The sequence below is a fragment of the Crassostrea angulata genome, unplaced genomic scaffold, assembly GCF_025612915.1.
Source record: "Crassostrea angulata isolate pt1a10 unplaced genomic scaffold, ASM2561291v2 HiC_scaffold_348, whole genome shotgun sequence".
NCBI lineage: Eukaryota > Metazoa > Mollusca > Bivalvia > Ostreida > Ostreidae > Magallana > Magallana angulata.
The window spans coordinates 1-17417 of record NW_026441901.1 but is presented as its reverse complement, the minus strand read 5'-3'; the positions used below and the strand labels follow the sequence as shown (position 1 = coordinate 17417).

Here is a 17417-nt window from a genome sequence, read left to right as displayed (position 1 = left end):
CTTCTTCTCTTTTACCAGTTGATGGATCCACATGAGTGAACTTAATAATATTTGAATAATGCATTTTTATTTTTTCTAGTTTAGAATGCTTGGCTTACCCTGACTTTCCCCTGATAATACAGAGCCAATCCCAGATGAAAGTAAGAGCCCACATACAAGGAATTGTCTGTGTCCAGATTCCTCCTGAAATCTTCCTCTGCCTCCACGAAGTTCTATCAAAATCATACCAATGTAAATAAACTCTTCAGGTTTTGCAATAAATACTGTTACAAATGCTAAACTTGCTTACTATACCTCAGAGAATGTTTTTTTACGGAATCGAAACGGTAATTTAAAAAAACCCCAAATGCATTTGGTAACTAAGGAATAAGGAACAAGTAGAGTGTACATGAATAAAAAAATGGATGTACATGCAAGTTTTTAAAATTCTCATAAGCACTATAAATAGTTCTTACTTCCAATAAAAGGTGCACTATGCCTCGAATAAAAAACAAGCGTTTGGATGAACTGGACTTTGCAGCAATATTAAGATCTTTCAGAGCATCATTGAAATATTGAAGAGCTATGTATGACTGAAAAAAATACAAAAAAAATACATGCTAAATTATCAAATGAGATTTAACAATACAGTCAAACTTTGTTATCTCGAACTAGATGGGACTGTTTAAAAAACTTTGAGATATCCAAGTATTCGAGATATTGAGGGTAAAGTACTTAAAAAATAAGTGTTTGGGACTTCCAAATTCACTTCGACATATCCATTGTATTCGAGATATCAGTGTTTGAGATATCGAAGTTCAACTGTACTTTCTTCCTTATCTATCAAAAATATCAGCTTTACTTTCCACTCAGTGAGTATCTGAATAATTCAAAAGACAGACCTCTGCTCTCCTTTCATAAATCTCATGGTGGTTTTCATCTTTCATTATGGCCTCAGTGAATTCACGAACACTCTTTGCTGCATTCGCAATTTCCTTGTTTATAAAACAAAAATATTAAATGTTTCAGTTTATAGGCATAATCATACATTTACTTGCAAAGTATATTGGAATTTGTTTAGTAATGATTAAATGAAAGAATTTCAGAGAAATCTTAAGTATTACCTGAATACCCATTCTTTGATATACAATGCCCCTCCCATAATAAGCACCCACCAAGTCAGGGTGATACTGAAATCAATAAAAGTGTTTGATTTATACAAAAAACATGAAGTCCTTTTTTCTGAACTTTTTAAATATTTTAAAAGGTTCATAAATTCTCTGAGTGATAATGTACATGTCACTCTGAAATTAAAAACTACAAGTATCAAATTCAGTTTTTGAACCACAAGGTACATGTATACTTAAAATGTGAAATTTAAATGTTGATAAGCTTTTCTTTTCTTAAATCAAAGCAATTTTTTTTTACATGAGTGGACATAGGAGTGTTTGATAAAACCTATTATGTACCAGGTATACTGCCAAGTGCAGTAAGATAAACTGTATATCATTTAGATTCCACGTTTTCCGTACAAAACAGCTGATAATCAATGTTAGTTAAAAGCTTTAAAAAGGAAGAAAATTGACATATTTTCTAAGCGTTTTGGTGATTTCATTCCCATCTCACCTCCTTAGTTAGAAGAGTTCAATTAAACGGTGTATAGCTATTTTGTACCACGACATAATGTTATCAATCCGGAACACAATGGCGTTTCGAACGGAAGTCAGACATGTTTTGACGATGTAGCCTTCCACCTTAAACCTAAAATAAATTTGGTAATATTTGGTTTGCTTTTTCTCAGAAACTCATCAAATTTGCTGCTAAAGGAGAAGTGAATTTGTTTTAAAAAGTAGATTTTTGATTTTTCACACATTTAGCTTTCCCTCAATTGATTGTTATGTGTAGGAATTTGGAAATCAGTACTCTATAATGAAAACTAGCATGCAGGACATGTCTTCTTGTCAGAAAAATGTTACACAAAAAGATCAAATTTATTAGAAATAATGTTTAAAAAATAAAATTAATGAAATTGTCACAAGCTTCATAATAAGAGGTGAAAATTTTCAAATTATTACTTTTTATTAAGATAAAAAGATAAGGGGGGGGGGGAGGTGTGAACAATAAATTGTTTCTATAAGATTGCGTAAAGGTGTCCTACGAATCTCGGTTAAGTAGGAATCATTGGAATGGAATCATTGCTGGGTTTCTTTAACTTTCTTATATGGACGTATGTGGCAATGCACTTTGAAAAAACTACGCTCTTTGAAAAACATTTTCAGACTACGTTAATTTTAGACCAAAATCAACGCACTTTGAAAAAAAAAAATTTTTTCCAAAGTGGATTAATATCGTCGATATTATAACGCACTTTGAAAAACAAAATGGGAATCATGAAAATCATTAACCCATAGTTTCCAAAAAAAATTTTATCCTGTAAAAAAGAAAGTTTTTATCAATTTTAAGCGAAAAAATTGCACTTCTTGTAACAGTGAACATGTTTAAGTAAGGGACAGTATTTTTAACAAAAATAAAATACCAGCTAAGGTACTTCAAACGAAATCAAAACTTTTAAACCTGATGTGGTTTTCAAAACCTTACGATTTTCGGCAGTTATTGTCTTGATTATTGAAGTAATGATGATTTTTAAATGCTTTATTTTGTCAAACAACCAAGCATAAACACATTATTGGAAGCCACCGGCTAGGCTTGCTTACTGGTTATAGGCCAACTCATTTAACTTTTCTTGTTTCATGAATATTCATTATTCTCATTCCACTCATGTGGAGATTTCGAGTCTTTCTACACTGGACAAAATATTAAACAAACCTTTCTAGGCGAGGTTAGAGTCTTTACTGGTTAGGTGCAGAGGGCTAGAGCAACTTTGATAGTACGCAAATAGAAACTAATCATTCAGAAAGCCAACGAACAAGAATTCTATTTCGTTTCAGTCTGCTGTTGTTTCCTAAATGTTGTTTCTCAAGCTTAACAGTTTGTTGAAGCTGCTCAAGATAAAGTAATAATGAACCTAAACTTGTAGTTGTACTTAACTAAATTTCAATGCAAGGGCTGTTTTGTTTTAAAAAATTAAGTTATTTCTTAAGGAATTCATTAAACTTTTTTTTTTAACAAAATTTGAAATTCTATGACAACAATCAAACTTATAAACTTTTGTCACCATCCAAAACAACAGATTTAAGAACGGAAGTGACGTTTGTTTTCTCAATCGACCTTCTGACGGTTCCTAACTTGGCTGAAACGCTGTTATATGTTTTCCTTTTTATTCTTTCTCTCCATTTAATACTGTTCATTTACTAAACATCGCTTCAATATTCATTTTTTTTTCACCAAAAGTGTGGTCAGAAAATAACACGGATTATAATTAATTCATAGATAACGCCATCAAAATCTTCTTTTATGATCTACACTTTTTCCTCTTGACGGAGTTTTGAAAAGGAGTCAACCGTCTGCAATAGGACAGGTATTTATTTTTCAATATTGTATTAAAAGATATTCAACTTATAAAGTGTATTTCATTTTTAATGCTAATCAGCCAATTCTTTTTGAATGCGAGAATTTCAATGTGTCATGTTAGAATCTAAATTAGTCTTTCTACAACAAAATGATATCATCTGCAGAAAATCTGCTTAGTGCTGTTATTTGTTTTAACGCGTCTTTCGTGGGATCTATCAAAAACAGAGAAAGATAATGAGAGATTATCAGCTATTAGTATGCTTATCTAACCCACTTGACTTAAAATTTCTAAGAAAGTACCAGTCATTTATTCCGGGCAAATGGTATATGCATACTTTTGTTAACGATAAGAGAAAAAATAAAAAAATAAAAACTCAAATAGACTGTTCCTGTAATATAGTAATTCATTATACCAGTTTCAAGAATTGAAAATTAAATACATGTATTAATATTTTGCAACTGATTTATCTTATACAAAATATTGATCTAATTTGGAGGGTTATCTTTTTTAAAAATGAAAAAAGAAGAAAATCTAACTATGGATGAAATGAATGCATTATTAAATTACATTGATAGATTTGGTATCATTTTCAAATGCACCAGATATTTCATTTCATTATAATTACATACTTTAAGAATACATCAATACACAACAGTATAAAAAGTAGACTGTCGGTTGTATTTGGTCGACAACAATTCACAATGTGGCCACTTGTTGTTATCACGATGCTCATGTTGGGTGTTGATGCCAAGGGAATCAAACTTCACCTCTCAGGTAATTAAACCTGTAGATTGTCTTCAGTTGACAATTTTATTTACTTAATACTGATCTCAAATTTGCAAAAGTGTCTTAATAATTGAAGTTTACCCCTAGCTTATTGAGGGTTGATATTTTATGTAATGATTATAAACTCTGTGACTACAATATCTGTTTTATAAAAGCTCATCATAAAAAATTGATTTTGCTATTCAGTTAATTTAAATAACGGACAGATTAATGGCCAACCATAAAACTGGATATACCATTTTGATATTATTTTTCTTCTATTCATTCTATTATTTTCTCTACTATTCCATATGAATGACCTTTGCGACATTCAGTAAGTCCCTTATAATTATGTTATGATGATAATGGGGAGAACTAATATAGACTATGTTTGCCTGTTGTTCAATCCATATTCACCTATGTACTTATTTGTATATTTTTGGATAAAATACTTTAAAAAAAAATAACCATGCTGCATTTTCAGATGAGATGAAGTCCATGTTGGAGAAATCTAACTGGGACCACAAGGACACAGCATTGTCCATTCACGGTCCAATGACTCTGGATATCCAATCCAGCTTTAAATTGAAGGAAGGACAAGTCTTCCTTAAATCACGTACATACATTTTCAAAAAAAAGAAAAAAGAAGGACAAATTGGATAACAATTCAACAGTTTTCTTTTTAATTTTCATTTTGTTGAAACGTTTAAGGGGTCCATAGCAGATACAATGACTGTGCTGACATAAATAAACACAGACCGTTGAGTAGAGATGGAGTGTACACAATTTACCCAACCCAAGGAACAAACAAGACAGTTTTCTGTGACATGACCACTGATGGAGGGGGGTGGACGGTGAGTAGTCAGTAAAATTTGGGACAAAATTAGATGAATCAGAGCCAATTATTTTGGACTCGTTTATTCTTAAATGATACTTTTTCTACTGTAAAATTAATGTTTTGTTTCTGCACGATAATTTTGCAGAAATAAACTATAAAATAAAACTTATTTAAAATAAAATAAAATGGTATTTTTGTGAAATATTGTTTTAATAACTAATCTAGAATTCGTACAAAATTGCAAAAGTAACGATTTTTAAATTAAAAAAAACCCCACCAATACACAAATAATTCCAACACATCTCGATGTTGACTGTATTTCATTAAAATCGTTGTACTGGTAGGTTATACAAAGGAGAATTGACGGGGAAACAAACTTCTTCAGAAAGTGGAAAGATTACAAAAAAGGGTTTGGTCACGCTGAACACGAGTATTGGTTGGGTAGGTACAACTTTATGTACCGTTCTCATATACATGCATTATAAATGAATAGTACTGTGTAATTATTATAAATGTTTTGTTGTCTCAGGAAATGACGCCATTCATGAATTGACAAAAGATGAGAAACAAATTCTTAGAATTGATTTGATGAAATTTTCTGGAGAGAGGGCTCATGCAGTTTATTCGCAATTTTTTGTGGATAACGAGGCTAACAAGTATAAAATGACGCTTGGGAGTTTCAATGGAACAAAAGGTTTAGGTATGTTTAGAAAGAATTAGTTATTACAACATGTACGGTGCATACTTAATCCATGATAATAAAATAAGACCTATCATGCTAATTATCGTAATCTGTAAATAAAGAATAAATACTGGTATTGTTGAGTTTAGTACATGAAATAGAGAAACGTCAGTGTTTAAAATTTGTCTAAATAATCTTTATTCGGTCTATGTGTTCATTGTTAAGAAGACATTTAATATTCAGGCATACTTAAAACTTTCTAAATTCCTTATTTTTTACTCCAACCTGATGCATATAATACATGTATTTTTTCTTTCAAATTCAGGCGATAGTCTAAGACATTCTAACAACGCGTACTTTAATACTAAGGATAAAGATAATGACAACGACAAAAGAAACTGTGCAGAAATCAACAAAACAGCAGGGTGGTTCAATGCTGGGTGTTTCAATACCAATTTGAATGGGGAGTACCGAAAAGACTCCCAGAACAATGGCAGAGAATTAACTTGGTACCATTGGGGAAACACGTGGAGGTCGCTGAAGTCTGCGAAAATTATGATACGGCCAATGTAAACAGACTCGTCGAGTAAAATTGATAAAGAATAAAACCAAGCAATGATATAATAGTGTTTTATTGTTTGTCTTGTTTCGATACGAATCAGAATGAAATGTATTTCATTTAATGACAATACAACCAACTCTTTTTTAATTGATAAAAAAATATGTCATGTTAAAATCGAAATAATATAATTTACTTTCTACAACAAAGAATTGATTTCTTAATTTACTCACTACTAGTATATATAGAAATGTATTAATCTCGTATTAAATTTTTTAAAATATTGATCACATTCAAGAGAAAATGAGTTTTCGTTAATATTGAAATCTCCTAGTGGAATATTCGGAGCCTTTGGTTGAGCGATTGTCAAGTATTTAAAACTTTATGTCTTTTTTAAACAAAATAATGTTATTGTCACATACAACGTAAATGAAAATGAATATAGAATAAAGATCATTTTAAAAATACTCAAAAACTAATACATGTATGTGAGTGTTTGAATTAAACTTCTCTATAAAATGTTTTATTAAAATCAGTTTACAACACTCTGGTTTTCCTATTTTCATGTGACTTTCATAGTAACATGTAATTTTGTACAAACACCTTATCCAATAATTATAATGAATTGGTATTAAACACACATATCTGAGTGCAAGTTTTGTTCAAAATTGTGATTTACTAAAAAAAAAAAAAAGAGGCCTAGGACGCGTTAAAAAATATATTTTTAGAGGCAAAGTTGAATATTAAGAATACGTAAAATACGTTCTGTATAAGGAATATTGCTAAATCGGGGCGATTTTTAAATTGTAGTCCATCGAAAAGATATTTTTACCAAAATAGGGTTAACGTTTTACTTCACGTCCTGTGTTATTATGAAAAGATTAACCCTGGGTTGTTGTAGAAGACTTGGTTGTCACTAAAGAATGGATCTTTCTACGTGTGTGTAGTAGAAGAATTACCTCTTAGAAAATTATTTTTTAGTGGTTCGGGATTTATGATGTAACTGCATGATAATGAGTCCAATATTTCCCTTCCCCTTTTCTGGAGGAGACAAATAACAGATTTTCATTATTATAATAGAGATAACATTGTGTATTTCTTACCATTTTAACTGACGTACGTTGGCAGCACGAATGCGTTTGTTGTCCAGTCGTTCGATTGAAAACTTTTTACGTTGAAAACATAAAGCAAAGAGATCTAGTTTGTGCGAGTTAATTTCAATTAAAATTACAAGAAAGTTTCCTACCCTGTATACATGATTGAAGATTTCTAATTGAACAATACAATTATTCGACAAACCTTAGCTTACCATATAATATATTATCTTTAACGATGGTAGATTATTAAACGATTCAAATGTACAGAACCCCGTTGGTGATTAATGTTTTATTTGAAGGACACCAATTAAAGTAAGTATCTGTCGATCGCAAATAATTATTTAGAAGCCACCACATATTTTAAATAGCTTTACTTTCTCCACCTTTAAATAAAGAAAAAACATGCAAAAAATAAATAAAAAATCCAATAATTAAGCGGACAGTTATTTTTCATGTTTTATTTAATTTATATCATGTAAATAAGAATAAGGATATTACTTTTTAAAAATCAGTCAATAATTTGATATCATTTTCAAATGAACTAGTGTTCCATTTCATTATAATTACATACTTTAAAAATACATCAATACACAACAGTATATATGGCAGACTGTTGATTGTTCTAGGTCGACAACAATTCACAATGTGGACACTTGTTGTTATCACGATGCTCATGTTGGGTGTTGATGCCAAGGGAATCAAACTTCACCTCTCAGGTAATTCAACATGTAGAAAGTCTTCAGTTGACAATTTCTATTTACTTAATACTGATCTTAAATTTGCAAAAGTGTCTAAATAATTAAAGTTTACCCCTAGCTTATTGAGGGTTGATATTTTATTTAATGATTATCAACTCTGTGACAACAATATCATAAAAAATGATTTTGCTATTCAGTTAATTTAAATAACGGACAGATTAATGGCCAACCATAAAACTGGATATATCATTTTGATATTATTTTTCTTCTATACATTCTATTATTTTCTCTACTATTCAATATGAATGACCTTTGCGACATTAAGTTAGTCCCTAATAATTATATTATGATGATAATGGAGAGAACTAATATAGACTATGTTTGCCTGTTGTTCAATCCATATTCACCTATGTACTTATTTGTATATTTTTGGATAAAATACTTAAAAAAAAAATAACCATGCTACATTTTCAGATGAGATGAAGTCCATGTTGGAGAAATCTAACTGGGACCACCAGGACACAGCTCTGTCCATTCACGGTCCAATGACTCTAGATATCCAGTCAAGCTTTAAACTAAAGAAGGGACAAGTCTTCCTTAAATCACGTACATACATTTTCAATTAAAAAAAAAAAAAAAAAAAAAAAAAAAAAAAGGGAAAAATTTGATATCAATTCAACAGTTTTCTTTTTAATTTTCATTTTGTTGAAACGTTTAAGGGGTCCGTAGCAGATACAAGGACTGTGCTGACATAAAGAAACACAGACCGTCGATTAGAGACGGGGTGTACACAATTTACCCAACCCCGACGACAAAAAAGACAGCGTTCTGTGACATGACCACTGATGGAGGGGGGTGGACGGTGAGTAGTCAGTATATAACTAATCCAAACCCAATGATTCTGGTATAAATACTCATTTACCTACTGTTTTCTTGCAAAATAATTAACTGATACTTTTTCTAACTGTAACAATAAATGTTTTGTGCATAGATATTTAGCGGAAATAAACTTTAAAATAAAAATAACACAACAGTTTTGTTAAATATTGTTTAGATAACCTATTGCCAAAATTTATGCGGAAATCTAGACATCATTTAAAATTGTAAACGTTCCCACTAATTTGATTAGATTAAAAAAAAACCACTTCACAATTATTTCATCACATCCCAAAGTTAACTATATTTCACTTAATAATTGTTGTAATAATAGGTAATACAAAGGAGAATAGACGGTAAAACAAACTTCTTCAGAAACTGGAAAGATTACAAAAATGGGTTTGGTCACGCTGAACACGAGTATTGGTTGGGTAGGTACCACTTGATGTACCGTTCTCTTATATTACAGGTATAAATGAATTACATACGGTGTAATGATTATAAGTGTTTTTTTTTGTTACAGGAAATGACGCCATTCATGAATTGACAAAAGATAAGAAACAAATTCTAAGAATTGACTTGATGAAATTTTCGAGAGAAAAAGCTCACGCATTATATTCATCATTTTTTGTGGATAACGAGGCTAACAAATACAAGCTGACCCTTGGGAGTTTTAACGGAACCAAGGGACTGGGTATGTTGAATGTGAAATCGTTGTTACGCATATACCATAAAATTAAAATAAGAGTTCTTGCTGGGTATATTTACAATCTAATTAAAATTAGAACTTCCATCCGCTCCCCGGTTTTCGATATAGCGTATCGTAGAGGAGCGGAATTACAAGTCTAATTTTAATTAGATTGGGTATATTTACATTTGTTGTTTCTTATAAGCAATCAGAAAGAAATTTTAAAATAGTCGGTTATGCTGAATTTGGTGTAAATTACAACGTGTGCACTGTATTTTTTTTACTTAAGGAGATAGTATGCAGAATTCCAACAACACATATTTTAGTACCAAAGATAAGGATCATGATCACTATAAGGAAAATTGTGCAGCAACCTTCAATTCAGCAGGGTGGTTCAGTTCCACATGTTTCTATACCAATTTGAATGGAGAGTATCGAAAAAACTCACGTGTCGATGCAAAGGAATTATGTTGGTACCATTGGGGAAACACTTGGAGGTCTCTGAAGTCAGCGAAAATGATGATAAGGCAATTGTAAATAGACTTGTTGCGTCAAATTAATAAAGAATTAAACCAAGCAGTGATTTCATATTTTATTGTTTGTCATGTTTTGATAGGGCTTAGTAAATACATGTAATTTAATACTTACCCAACTATTACTTATTACATATGATTTGATTAACGTTTGCATTTCCTCCGAACATAACATTTGAAATTTGAAAGAGAAAAATGATTATCGAATTTTTTCAACGTTTTAAAGTTATATGTATAGAACGGCAAACTTGTGGTTATCAAAGTACAAACAGGCCTATATTCATCAGAATAAAAAAAAAACTTTTAAAATCTTCATATAGATTAAAAAAATAATAGAAGTCCTAAAAACGGACATGTATTCATTAAGATAAGAATTATATTCAGTTGTCTGATAAGTTGACTTAAAACGTTCATATGTGCACAATTTTTCATAAAATAAGAAATGCATGGAGTAAACCATTGACTAAATTGATATTTTGTTAGTGCTGTTTCTTTGAATAAGGCCTTTTGCTGTAAATTGGACACTCACTAGCATGGTACACTGTCGTATGAGAATGCATGTACGAGATCCTATTTCAATCCCTTATCCGAAATAGCTGACATTATCTTGGCTTGTTTAACGATTTTGATATTTTCAATGCCAGAAAAACGTCGTTTTTCTGGCAGGTAAAATACCAAAATCGTTGGAAAAGGCCAGGAAAGCATTTGGTATTTCGGACTATTCGATCCCATGATCTTTGAAATAAAAAAGTTTTTCAGAGTTAATGTTTATCGGATATGTGCAGTTTATTAATCTCGTATTAGTTTCATTAAAAATTGCCATGTACAAGAAACATGCACATAATAGGTAGTCTAACTATTGCATACAATATGTAATTAAACATTAAGGTCATTATCATTTTATCAAACTTTTAAGAGTTTATCAAAAAAGAAAATTACTTTCATTTATGTTTCATTGTTGCAAAAATATAGTGTATTTTACACAACAGTATATTATCAGAATACTGGGATAGAAAATCATAAAGCATTTAAAGGGGCATGTGACGATTTTGGTCAAATTTTATTTTTCTGTGTTTAATTTTTACAATGCTTTATGAATGCAATTCTAAAGATCAAATGAATCTTGAGAGTCAGTCGTAGAGATATAAGCAAGGGCTCGCAACTCTTTGTCATGTAAACAAGGCTCGTGTCCTGTTTTTGTTTACATGGGTTCAACATACCAGTAAAAATCTTTTTCAAACTTATTTGTATATCTTCTTATTCATTTTAAGCATAAATAAAAATTTCCTAACGTTAAACACATTATTTTTGGTCTAAAACTGGAATTTACATTTCAGTATTCAAAATGTAAACAAAAGCTTTGTTTACATAGCAAAGAATTATCATCTCACTTTTAACACCACGACTGACACTCAAATTTTGGTCAACCATTACAAATGACTTACTAAAGCATTGTAAACATTAAAAACGGAAAAATAATTTTTGACCAAAATTGTGACCATGCCCCTCTAAACTATCGCCAATAAATTAGGCATATTCCAAGTGCTTCACATATGACTTATACGTACAATATTTTTCGGCCTAATGATTTCACTTTAATGAAAGAAATTTACTCAATAACATTTCTGAATCGTGATAGCTTAACTCCCTTGTTATTTAAAAAGCTTGCACCTTATTCCTATCTAAATATTCGAAATATCGTTTTGGTTTATACAAAATAAAGCCCTTATATTATATTAAATGCATTAAGAAAGTGAGCAAAATAAATTAATCATGCTACTTTTTAATAAACACATATTTTCATGTTCAAAAGTGCATCACAATAATTTTATCGATATTTTCATCTGAGAGATGCACCTTAACTTTGATAGAGTCCTAGCTAATCTAAGTCATACCCTAATTAGTCCACTTTATAAAAATGGTGCACGTTGTTCAACAACAGAAAAAGTCTGTCATAATTGATATATCGTCAGTGCAATAAATTGAGAGAATTCAGTGATGCCCTGCAATTATATCCTCTTGCAAGTGACATATTGCTGCAAGTGATATTTGCATCGCACTTGCAATCGATTAATGAAACAAAAAAAAGTCTCTATGTTGTAGCTAAAGTTTTATTACCATAACGGTAGTATTCAGCAAATTCATTACAATATATAAACCTCACATTTATGTTTCAAATGATGGCGAGCAATTAGAAAAGTTATGCATGGTGTAAAACAGTCGATTGCATATTGAATTACTAATTGTAAAAAATGTGAAGCATTCATATGTAAAAAAAAAATATCAGTTCTCATTATGAATGATAGTAACATATATACATGTATAGTATATAATTTTTCTTTAATTTCATTGTGTCTTCCGAAATTCAGCGCGTCATAAAATTTTCTTCATTACTTGTTTATTGTCTAGTAACTTTTTCTGAATATGTAGGCAAACAATACAGCAATGGTTAACAATGAAATACAGAGACTGCTTTTGTCACTGCCATTACACCGGCTGGATTTGCAATAGCACACGGTAAGCTGGTTCATTTCCTGACAAGTGGCCTCTGGATTCCAAGTGTAGTTCTGATTGCTTCGATCAGCTACGCATTTTCTTACGACAAGTGGTGCTATGGATAAATAAAAGGATTAAAATAATACAGAATCGTATACTAGTAATAAAAACATTAAACTTCTGTACAATTGATTTTTAACATTTAATAATAATGTATATCAAGACTCGAATGATGCTGTACCTTATCAATATAACTAATCAAAGCATTGTAAAATTGCCTCTCTAACTATTTTTTTTAAAAAGAATGATGTTTAACAAAGAGTTAAGAAAGTCTAAGAGAGTATAATACATGTATTATCCGGTGAATACAAATACATTACAAGCGGTGTCTCGTCAAATTGGATCTCGTTAAAACCAAAGTGGACCGAATACTTACGGGATCGAATGTCTTCAGTGCTGACTGTTTTCCCGCAGTAAGTTTCCTCAGGTTCACACTTGACGAGGTATTTCTCTTGATTTGCTGTGAAGGGGTCTCCACACTCTTTGTCAGTCGCCGAGTCGCATGTTATACAGTTTAAAGCATAGCCTGTTAAAAAAAATCAAGTACCTAAATGCAGTACTGGCGCTTATAAAAGAGGTTTGTTTCTCAACTTTGGAGAGGATATTATAAAAAAAAAATTATTTTGATATTCCTTCCAAAAAATACTTGAGTTTTATTTTAATTTTATATTTCGCATTCTACAATGTCAAAAAACTAGTTACATTGAAGAAGTAAATCACTTAAATTAATTTCACTAAAATGGGTCAAGATAAGACCAGTTGGGGATTTTCATGAAGATAACAGTAATTTTTTTTGTTTTGATATACATGTATTCATATAACTCATAAATAACTTTAAATTATCTTATAAGAGATTTCGATTCGGCTTTGGATTCGTCAATCCTGTAACAGAGGGTTTTAGACCTTGAAGAAATTCGTAGTCTGTTTCGCCCGAGACAAAATCAATCAATGCTGTGGAATGGTTTTAAAAAAGGTCCCACAGTGTCGTTGCTTTTACTTACCTTGAAAAAAGCACACAATTCTTCAAAATTATAAAATTAAATTTGAATATGAGTTGGTTTTGATCGACTATATATATATATATATATATATATATATATATATATATATATATATATATATATATATATATATATATATATATATACACACACACACACACACACACACACACACACACACACACACACACACACACTAGTACATGTAACTTTAAATTTTATTTCATGATTTCATAAAAAATTTGGTGTGAACAAAGGAAAGAAACAATGGCAAGTGTTTTATAATTGTCTCCTCGAGAAAATTACTTTGGTTAAAAAATGTACCTAACCGTTGGCTATTGTTTGTACTTGTTAATCGGAACCGGAGACAGAAAAAGAAATCATGTCACCGCTAATCAATGTTAAACAATGCGACAAAGGTTACAAGGACTTAATGTTCTACCTTTCCCAAGGGTAATATAAAGGACGATTCCAACGAATTAATTGCTTGGAGGCAACATTTGTAATTCAAATGACATGTCAGTAACTATAATTCATATCTTCTATTGTTTCAAAATGCAAAATTTGAAACTTTGTACCGGCGTCTCTGTCTGTGTCTGTCTGTCTGTCTGTCTCTCTCTCTCTCTCTCTCTCTCTCTCTCTCTCTCTCTCTCTCTCTCAAAAGGTGACCCCTAAGATATTTGTGTAAGGACAACGTGTCAACATGTGTCTTTCAATCTTTCATATGTGCAATACAGGTTCAAAACAATTACTACTAAACGGTTAGTTACTATATATATATAAATATATATATATATATATATATATATATATATATATATATATATATATATATATATATATATATATATGTGTGTGTGTGTGTGTGTGTGTGTGTGTGTGTGTGTGTGTGTGTGTGTGTGTGTGTGTGTGTATTCAGTAGAACTATGATCCTTAAAACTAAATACATGTATCGTGAGCAACGTCTGATGGCAAAAGGTGAATGCAGTATGTGGTAAAATTTTGTGCATATTTCATTTGAAAAAGTAGGCCCCAAAAAGAATAAATGAAATCTATAAAACAGCTAACATAACACTATGTATTACTGCTCAATTACTTCCTTTTTGTGAGTGAAATCGGAGATATGAACTTAAATATGCAGTGGTTTGATATTTATATTGAAACCTAACGTACCTAAAGAGAGGCATAAATACTACAGCCGAACATTTACCTTTTATATTATATTTTTTATAGAGTATATCATCTAGGTATCCGGCATTATACAGTTGGATTGATCATAACAGCTTTTATAACATGGGCCACCTTATAGCGAACCAGAACAATACATAAATGCCCATTTTAAGAAAAAAAAAAGAAAACTTTTTCAAAAGTGAAAAAATTATGTAGGAGATGTGAGCGAAAGTCTAAAATGGTGTTTTAAGTTTGACCTTTAATCAACATTGATTAAAATTAGCCCTATATACACATTCCTCTGACAAAATAACGAATTATAAAAATGCGAAAATATATAAATGTCTTACCTGATGTGAAACAAACTGCTAAAAGCAAGGCAATCGTCAAGTGTTTCTCCATATTTAAAAGAAAGGTGTGTATATAAAACCTCCTGTAGAGACCGACGAAGAAATACAACTGAAGGTCGTTTGAAAGTTCTGCCTTGGGGCTACGTAGATTCAGACCGAGGCGGTCGGGCACAAATCTGACAGCGTTAACTAAGACTACTGTGATTCGTCAGACAGCACAGTCAACAATTTGTTAAGATGACAACAAAATTGAGCTCCTGCATATTGCACAGGTTTAATTTATTAAATCAAGAAAAAAAGGCTTTTTACATATTTTTGGTTTTCTTTGTCAGAGCTACGGTATTTATTGCTTGATCTTAATGGTCATCCTTTTTTCTGGTCGATTTATCTTAGTTGTCCTTTTGACCTTTGACCTAGTCAGGTGGGTTGGACTATTTTTCAGAGCTATTTACAGCTTCATAAAACAGTTGCTTCATATTTTAAACTCGGTCGATTTAGCTATATAGGTAACCAAACATTTTCTCTATAAAACTAGGACGATATGAACTCTACAAATATATATTTTCATATACGTTGCGATTTTTTCATTCATATACTTTAAATAGTATACATAATTGCAATTTTTTTTTATTGAACACAGTCTAGTTCAGTTAAAAAACTGTAACAAAATAGGTCAGGTAGTAAAATTTAAATGAACATTCATGGAAGTACTAGTATACTAAGGCTAGATTTTTTTTTGCAAACATGTACTATCAATTAATGGGTAAAATATTTTAAACATTTGTCTTTTACTTTTCAATGATCTGTATTTACTTCTCAATATGAGCTGTATTTTTTAGAATTTTATTTTGCGGTAAATACCTGCTAGTATGATAAATTTTGATGGAACTTAAACTTTTATAATAAACAAGATTTGAAAAAACCAAAACTTCTTGTCAGATGAAAGATTTCTCTTCTAAGGAATATTTATATAGCAGATCAATTTTTTTACAGGACGACAATAATTCAATTTTGCTCCAATTAAGGCTTCTAAACGACTTTCCCAACAAAAATATTGCTGAAAGAAATTTAAAAACCATGATTTCTTTTGTCACTTAAGTAGAAAATAACATTTTTCGTAAAAAAAAAAAAAATTTCGACATGAAAATGCAGCTCATATTGCTTTAAGTAATTTAAGCACAATAAATAACTAAATTTATTTTGAAATTTCACAAATTGGTTCGTAGTTTTAAAATTCGCAGAGAAAGAGCACTTGTTATCTCGAATGGTTGAATCGTATTTTTCGCTCAAAAATTTCTTCTCGAGCGACTCGCATCACTTTCGCTTTATTTCGTGCGCTCGATTATCTTGTTTGTTCGCGCTGTAGATGAAATACGAGGGTATTCTCTTTTGAGAAGTGGACAAGCATAGCCTACATCCTACATGTAGGCTATGCCTGTCCACTTCTCAAAAGAGAATAATACGAGGATTGTTCCAAAAGTAATGTCACACTATGCACCGCGTTTCATAATGGCGCAGTATTGGATAAAATAATACATCAAAGCTTTCCTAATCAAAATTCAAATTTGAAGTAAAATTTTGATTAAATTTTGTTGAAGACTTACAAGATATTGATGTTTATAGCATGATATATATACGTGACATCACCCCGCGTCATGAATTTACGTCTTTTTAAGGTATGTATTTATGAAAAATTACATGCTTAAAAATTTGGAAAAGCCCCAAACAACACAATATTTTGAAACAGATTTTCTAACTGTTTGAAAAAATTAGGGAACGTTACCATCCATTTCAGATATCTACGCGATGCCTTTTGTCTCTAGATCAAGGAATTAAAAGAGTGGACATGCGAATAGTAATACGAGGCACTTTTTGCTTCGATGCATGGATAGGTGTTGCTAGAAAAATTACTGGAATTGATATATCAACCTAAAATTGAGAGCGAGTGAACAGGGTACCCCTAACGTGGTTCCAATAACTAATAAAAGCATACATATGTATGTCATGTTAATAAATAAAGTAAAGGTAATTCATTCGGGATATAAAGGTAGCGACATTGCAGAAAAAATACATTATGATAAAAAAGGGGGGGGGGGGTGTAAAATAGAGCATCGTGGCCAATTTTTATAGAGTACTAAATTTCGAAATTCTTC

General features: G+C 30.9%; 2 protein-coding genes and 1 pseudogene across 2 annotated transcripts; 2 read left to right on the top strand and 1 right to left on the bottom strand.

Moving 5' to 3' along the window:
* Positions 1-4102: 4102 nt before the first annotated feature.
* Positions 4103-6343, top strand: LOC128170151 (fibroleukin-like; annotated as a pseudogene).
* Positions 6344-8005: 1662 nt separating this feature from the next.
* Positions 8006-10230, top strand: LOC128170150 (ficolin-2-like). The gene is made up of 6 exons (XM_052836099.1): positions 8006-8108; positions 8565-8696; positions 8810-8952; positions 9301-9397; positions 9490-9660; positions 9944-10230. Exons 1-6 carry the CDS (start codon positions 8036-8038, stop codon positions 10189-10191), a joined length of 864 nt encoding a protein of 287 aa, XP_052692059.1. The 5' UTR covers positions 8006-8035; the 3' UTR covers positions 10192-10230.
* Positions 10231-12280: 2050 nt separating this feature from the next.
* LOC128170148 (uncharacterized) lies at positions 12281-15421 on the bottom strand. The gene is made up of 3 exons (XM_052836098.1): positions 15265-15421; positions 13120-13269; positions 12281-12798 (listed from the first exon to the last, which is right to left on the bottom strand). The coding sequence occupies exons 1-3, from the start codon at positions 15314-15316 to the stop codon at positions 12593-12595; spliced, it is 408 nt and encodes a 135-aa protein (XP_052692058.1). The 5' UTR covers positions 15317-15421; the 3' UTR covers positions 12281-12592.
* Positions 15422-17417: the final 1996 nt, after the last annotated feature.

Coding starts and splice junctions, on each gene's coding strand:
- LOC128170150 (XM_052836099.1), top strand. CDS start 8,036: ATGTGGACACTTGTTGTTATCACGATGCTCATGTTGGGTGTTGATGCC. Junction 8,109..8,564: donor AATCAAACTTCACCTCTCAG/GTAATTCAACAT, acceptor CTACATTTTCAG/ATGAGATGAAGTCCATGTTG. Junction 9,398..9,489: donor TGAACACGAGTATTGGTTGG/GTAGGTACCACT, acceptor TTTTTGTTACAG/GAAATGACGCCATTCATGAA.
- LOC128170148 (XM_052836098.1), bottom strand. CDS start 15,316: ATGGAGAAACACTTGACGATTGCCTTGCTTTTAGCAGTTTGTTTCACA. Junction 13,270..15,264: donor AGCAGTTTGTTTCACATCAG/GTAAGACATTTA, acceptor TTTTTTTAACAG/GCTATGCTTTAAACTGTATA. Junction 12,799..13,119: donor CACTGAAGACATTCGATCCC/GTAAGTATTCGG, acceptor ATTTATCCATAG/CACCACTTGTCGTAAGAAAA.